The sequence below is a fragment of the Hippocampus zosterae genome, chromosome 8, assembly GCF_025434085.1.
Source record: "Hippocampus zosterae strain Florida chromosome 8, ASM2543408v3, whole genome shotgun sequence".
Taxonomy (NCBI): domain Eukaryota; kingdom Metazoa; phylum Chordata; class Actinopteri; order Syngnathiformes; family Syngnathidae; genus Hippocampus; species Hippocampus zosterae.
In genome coordinates this window covers 5,771,551-5,778,447 of record NC_067458.1, presented here as the reverse complement: position 1 = coordinate 5,778,447, position 6,897 = coordinate 5,771,551, and the positions used below count along the sequence as shown (strand labels likewise).

General features: G+C 42.0%; 1 protein-coding gene across 1 annotated transcript; it reads right to left on the bottom strand.

Moving 5' to 3' along the window:
• Positions 1 to 2,159: 2,159 nt before the first annotated feature.
• Positions 2,160 to 5,471, bottom strand: c8h1orf52 (chromosome 8 C1orf52 homolog). Its single transcript, XM_052073503.1, has 3 exons — positions 5,007 to 5,471; positions 4,194 to 4,404; positions 2,160 to 2,778 (listed from the first exon to the last, which is right to left on the bottom strand). The coding sequence occupies exons 1-3, from the start codon at positions 5,307 to 5,309 to the stop codon at positions 2,624 to 2,626; spliced, it is 669 nt and encodes a 222-aa protein (XP_051929463.1). The 5' UTR covers positions 5,310 to 5,471; the 3' UTR covers positions 2,160 to 2,623.
• Between the last annotated feature and the right edge of the window lie 1,426 nt (positions 5,472 to 6,897).

The window sequence follows — 6,897 nt, the reverse complement described above, 5'->3', positions numbered from 1 at the left end:
TGATACAATCAGTCTGTGGGTACGCACTACAGACAAGAGCTGGAAGTTCCTGGAAGCTGGAATCTTATCAGAAGCAATTTCATGTCTACCTATGATGACAGATAGGCTGGAAGCATTCACGTGATTGCCTAACTGTTTCTAAGTTGATGGGTTGTTTTTTTTTCTTTGCTTGCAGAAGAATTGCTCCAGTGGCCACAGATAATTCAAAAAATAAATTTGTGTGCGCACACCTACATATGGTAAAAATGCTCCGTCTGTCAAATGCCATACAATGAAATTTGGGAAACTACATTTCTTTTTGCTGACAGAGACAGAATACAAAAAACGTTTTTCTACTTGATGCGAGCAAGTGCATTGATAAGGGTTGGCAGATCCTCGAGCCATCCATTCATCCATCAGTCTTCACGGGTGTCCTGGAGCTGTTCCATCTGTCAATGGGAGGTAGAGAGGGTACACCCTCAACTGGTTACCATGCCCGTCGCAGGGCACACATAGGGAAACAACTATTCACACTAACAATCACACCTAAAGACAATTTAGAGAATAAGTTTCGGGTGAAGGCGCGGGGGCCAGATCTGGCCCGCCACATCATTTTACGTGGCCTGCGAAAACAAGTTCCACGATGTTTGCTAAAGTCCGAACCAAAATGTCAAATTGTCACATGTAATCCACAATAACAGTCATTATTCTTGACGTCTGATTTTAAAACTAGTCTCAAGTTTTAAGCCACAAAACTTGAAGCCCAAAGTGGCGAGGGATCATTGTACAATACTGAATTCAGTAAAACCTGTGATAAAAACACGCAGACCACTACACAAATGTTCCATCCATTTGTGTGCTGTGTATGTAACATGTAGAGGTGATTAAAAAATTATATGGTTTCCCAAAATTCATAACGGCCCACCAAGGGTAACTACAATGTGGCCTTTTGACATCCCTGATTTAGAGGGTTCAATCAACCTACGATGCTTGTTTCCGGAATGTGGGAGCAAACTGAAGTACTCGGAGAAAACTATGCAAACATACAAACTGTCTGACTTCCAACAGCACAAGGCAGTGGATTTTGGAGTGGTGTAATGGTGCCATCTGGTGAAAAAAGTAGCGCAACACATTTCTTTCTGGCAGTAGAATAGACAAATATAAAAATCCTTCGTTTTACGCGGTTAATTGCTACCGGACCCACCCCCTCATGAAAAGTGAAAAGCGTGTAGTAGGATTTGCGACCACCAGCCTTTAGGAATTTTCATGTTTGTATGTGGATGGAATGTTTGCATACAGTTAAACGTGAAATGGGATTTCACGACTGTTCCACAGCATGTTAGCACCCTCTATTGGTGAAAATCTGAGACTACAGTCAGTTGACAGACATTGTCTGATGTTATTGTAGGCAACATCACAGGTATCATCAGCATGTATCAAATATGTAAAGTTTTTGTTTTTACTTTACATATTTGCGACAAGGATTGCAACAGTACACGTATTTACTCAAATATTTAATGATAAATCCTTACATAGTAATGAACATTGCCTTCTGAGAGAGGTGAAGAGGCGTGTGTTGGTGGCATAGGAGGCAGCTCTCACTTGACTCGTAGGCTGGAGAATGAGGTTTTTAAATCGTAGAAAATCATGGTGATGGGCAGCCCTATGACGTTCACCGTGTCTTCTTATTCCCGGGAGTTGAAATAGGTTTACGGTTTCTTTTCTTTTTTTTAAATCAGACAACAAGGTTTTTTAATGAAGAAAAAAACTGACTGAGCTGAAAGTTTCAGCTGTCATTTTAGCCTTCACCTGAGCTGTCGGTGTCAAGGCTGTGGACTACCCTCTCCCCACCTCCTTTCACCGCGTGAAAGCAATGTGTCTCTATTAATGGTGCCATTTCCGACAAGCTGCAGCTTTTTGTTCAGCATGCAGGAAAACCTGCTCTCTCACATCAACATGTCTTTCCGCAATATGGGTGCCAATATGGCTGTAATTCTTTTTTAATATTGGGAAAAAAACCCACACAAGAAACACCGAAGCCACAAAACTTGAAGCCCAAAGTGGCGAGGGATCATTGTACAATACTGAATTCAGTAAAACCTGTGATAAAAACACGCAGACCACTACACAAACATTTGTTCAGCTCATGATATGTAACTGAAAATCAAATACAAAAAATATATATTTTATTTCTATTCACTAGGACTACAAATTCTTGCTACAATTTTCCACAACCGTAGCAAAACCCACTAATTATTTACCTTCTCTTAACAATTTTATTGAAACGACACGTTTGGTGCATCAAGGAAAGGTGACGCAAAATCTGCTATTTGGAGTACTATGAATTGGCTCAAGACAACCTGTCACTGCGAATGCAAGTAGAAGAGTACCGGTAGTATTAAAAATGGTGAGCGGGCTGCATTTGTGCACCAAGACAATAAAGCTAAGGTGAAAACAAACGCCATGATAAATTACATCACATCAAAGACACTTTAGTCCAGTTGCACTCAAACGCTTTGCAGTCCAATTGAGAGTCATGAGATCAATCTAAATGCCCCATGTGCTCTTTACTGATGAAACATAAAAAGTTAATAAAAATAATGATCATAATGAAACTGATTTCTTTTTGGGGCAACTTTGGATTTCATTCAATCTTTTGTCTGAGGATTCTTTTTTCCTCTTCAACAAAACTCTTGTCAGACGTGGCCTGTCCCATGTCTCTCTTCCGCTTCTCCTTTTGCTGGAAGCTCTCCACCTTACGTTTCTTGGCTGACGAAGGTGACGTCTTGGACTCCTCATCTAATCAGCAAACAAGAGGGTTGCAGTGGAACAGTCACAATTATAAATGGTTAAAGTCAACAGTATTCAACAAAAACAGAGCCAACACAAGCGCTCAAGTCTCTCAAGTTAAAGAGCTGTTGGGTGAGTTTTGATATTTTCATTATTGCCGCCATTAGGATTTTGCTGGCAGTTTGCCATTCCTTTGTAACAAAGTTGCTTCTTCGACAGTCCCTTCATAGCCACTTCATTAGCAGCCTATGACCACCAACTTTCTAGCCATCTCATACAATCGCAGTATAATAAATGCTGCCTTTCTTAAGACACCAACACTTAACTTTGCCTGACACCGTAAGTGACGTACTCATGTATGAGTGTACAGATTTGCACTTATAATTAGACAATGTCAGTGTTGCAAAAAAATGTCAGACAGTGCATTTTAATATCTTTGAAGAGGTACAATTTCACACTTTAGATCTCATTAGCTTCCGTACCTAATAATGTGGCTAATGAGAGCAGGCCAACAAACATATGCTGGCAAAGTTGTTTTTCTTATATATTCCACACGGTCAAACCCCACCTATGGATGACTCCAAAGCCCTGTGTAATAGGAGAGTCGGAAATGCTCTCGTGGATTGTATTGTTGAAGTTATTCATCTCAAATAAAAGACTAAGATCTTTGTATGTTGCGTAGGAGCTAAGTTTAGTCTTTGTTTGTCGTAATACACAAGCACATTATCGTTACCTTTAGGTTGTCAAAGATTGATGGGTGGCAATCATGTGATATTCTCTCCTTATGACAGGGATGGCAATGGCTAGTGATGCAAAAGGAGGAAAGGGGCGTGGCCGGCACGGGGCGACCAATCACAACAAGTAAGACATCATACACGTCCAATCGCAGGGCTGTTTACAATCGGAAGATGGAAAGACTGATCGGGTGAGCTCGTGAAAACTCGACGATAAGGTACCTGACCCCCCCCTAAAATTTTCTCAACGGATTTAGACGATTCACAAAAATGATCAATTTAAGAAACAAAAGGGCGGATTTTTGCGTATCCGCGGAAAATTGCCATCCCTGTTATCAAGTCGTGGTACAGACACTGAGAGCTCAAAGTAGGAAGAGTAGCAGCACCCACATCTAATATGAATGAATTGGTTTGACAGAGAGATTTTCTAGACCAGCAAAGATTAAAATTGCAATAACATTTCTCACCATAATGGCAAATACAGCTAATTATGTTTAGACGTAAAAATGATTTGCTCCATTTTATATAGATATCATGGTAATGGTCCGCGATTAACTGCTTTAAAGCTTGAGGGAAAAAAGTTGCACCTTACACTACAAACATCACAATATGCTACCATATTGGCACATGCAATTTGTCTTTCCATACATATTCCATAAATATATACCGGTAATAACAAAGTGTACTGACCTGAGTCAACGTGCTGCTCTTCTGGTGGAAGGAACTGGGCTTTTCCTGTGTGAGCCTTTGGTGCATCTTCTCCATTGTCCTCATACACATTGGACCATTTTATGGCCATGTCCATACCCGGAGGAGGTCCCTTCTTCTTCTCAGGCTCTGCTGCATAACTTTGGGGTGGGGGCACAGCATTTGTCATCCATGGCTTAAATTCCTTGGGTGCCTGAAAACAGCAGAGGGAAGCAGAATGAACAATGGAGAAACATTGAGCAGACTGCTACAGCATTCTTTTAAATACAAATAATCAATGAAAGAAGTACATATGGTAGGTAGGCTTTCCAGTGGGTTCTTTGCCGACTTAATCCACCTCTCTTATCACTACTGTCACAGTGCAATTATAGAAGCCAACCATCAATACTAATCAAAAATGCAGTATAAAAGTGTGCAGCTGTATCACATACATTATTTGGACCAGTTTAGAAACCGTTTTATCTAATAAAGCCACAAAGCATCAAATCATCATACTCATCCGAGGTACTAGTTGTTTGTTAGTTGTGCAGATCACTATCGATGTTCTCACTAATCAAAAGTGGACTGGAACCAATTTTGCTGAGACGAACCAAACAGAGGACTGGGAATTGCTGATATAGAGCCACCTCATTGTCCTTTAAAGTCTTATTGGCTCAATGAGCATTCCCATTTCTTGTATCTTGTTGCTCATATTGTATCTGTCGTCTGTGTATGCCTGGACCTCAGGCCATTCGATGTAGCTGATTAATTTATGAATAGTTCGTATGACAATTTAAATCTCACAGCTCAAGTTACCTCTTCGGGAGCTTTCACCGTCAATTTATCCCAGTCGATCTCCTTATTCAGAGGATTGTAAAGAAACGTTGGTTTGGACACCGAGTTAAAGAGCTCGTCTGGTTTAGGCAAACGATTTTCACCGGTTTCTCGTTTGCTTTCTTGATCGGAAGAGTTCGGTTTACTTCTCGTTGCTTCGATCTCTGGTTTGTGTCTCGAATCTCTGCGGCGGCGGTCAGCCTCTTCGTCCGAGTCGCTACTGTCGCTCAAATCGTCGTAACTCGCAAAGAAGCCTAAAGAGCCTGTCTTCTTGTCTTCAGTCATTATGTCGGGCTATGTATTTTCTTGCGCACATGGATCATTGAAGATAAATTGCACACAATGTTGATTACTGTAATACAAAACCGCATTCAATCGTTTACGTCTTCATAACCTTACTCCATTTTGAATCAACCTCCAATACAGTCGCAAAGTGGTTTGTTCTTATATGTCGTAAAGATTGTCGTAAAGACTGGGCGCCGTTTGAATTGGGAGTCTGACAAAGGACCCGTTGCCCCACATAAATTTATTGCTTCCGTATGAACGCGTTTAAAAATCTGAGCTCTCTGATTTGTAAGCTATTTTCATGCGTTGTTTTTTTAAACGTCAGTTATGTTGCTACATTCATTCATTCATCTTCCTAACCGCTTGATCCTCACGAGGGTCGCGGGGGGTGCTGGAGCCTATCCCAGCCGTCTCCGGGCAGTAGGCGGGGGACACCCTGAATCGGTTGCCAGCCAATCGCAGGGCACACAGAGACGAACAACCATTCGCACTCACACTCACACCTAGGGACAATTTAGAGCGTCCAATCAGCCTGCCACGCATGTTTTTGGAATGTGGGAGGAAACCGGAGCACCCGGAGAAAACCCACGCAGGCCCGGGGAGAACATGCAAACTCCACACAGAGAGGCCGGAGCTGGAATCGAACCCGGTACCTCTGCACTGTGAAGCCGACGTGCCAACCACTGGACTACCGGGCCGCCCCTATGTTGCTACAATATAGAAAAAAATACCACACACTGACACACACAATCTGCCTTCTGCCCAAATTCAGCTGGGATTGGCTCCAGCAACTCCCCTTGACCATGTTCAGGATAAGGGGTGTTGAAAATGCATTCGTGGTAACAACAACAGTAATAATAATAATCATCATCATCATCAGAATAATAATTATGGGCAGAATGGTGGTAGACTGGTTAGCACATCCACCTCACAGTGCAGAGTTCCCAGGTTCGATTCCTGGCTGCGGCCTTCCTGTGTGGAGTTATTCTCCCCGTGCCTGCGTGGGTATTCTCTGGGTACTCCGGTTTTCTCCCACATTCCAAAAGCATGCATGGGAAGTTAATTGATCACGTTAAGCAGGGGACCACTAAAGGACTCTGACATTTTGCCTCCCTTTTCAAACTATTGCTGTTGTTCACCGCTTTTGCCCAAGTACCGTGTTATAGGTCTCTCTTTCTTCTTCGTAGTCGCTCTCCTCATCATAAAATATTTTGTTTGTGATTATTTGTTAAATCACTGAAATGTGAGTAATTTTAAAATAGAGTATAATTTAAAAAATCAAATAAAATGCTGGAGGGTCTTAACTGGGGCAATACATATTTCTGATTATGACATATTCATATGTCTTACAGCCCACGCTGGAGTAACCCCATCCCTGTCCAACCAGGAGCCAACTGGTCGTCACCAGCTACCATCAGTGCAACAACAGCATTTTGGTTTTGCTGAGGGGCCGTGTATCAGTTGGGAGAGCTGGGTTTTTTGGGTTGTTGTTGTTTTTTTAGCAGGGTTCATGGCAAGGGCAGCCTAAAAAATTGATATCCCAAACACTGAACTTTTACTGCCAAGGAAATTGCAAGCATTTTTATTC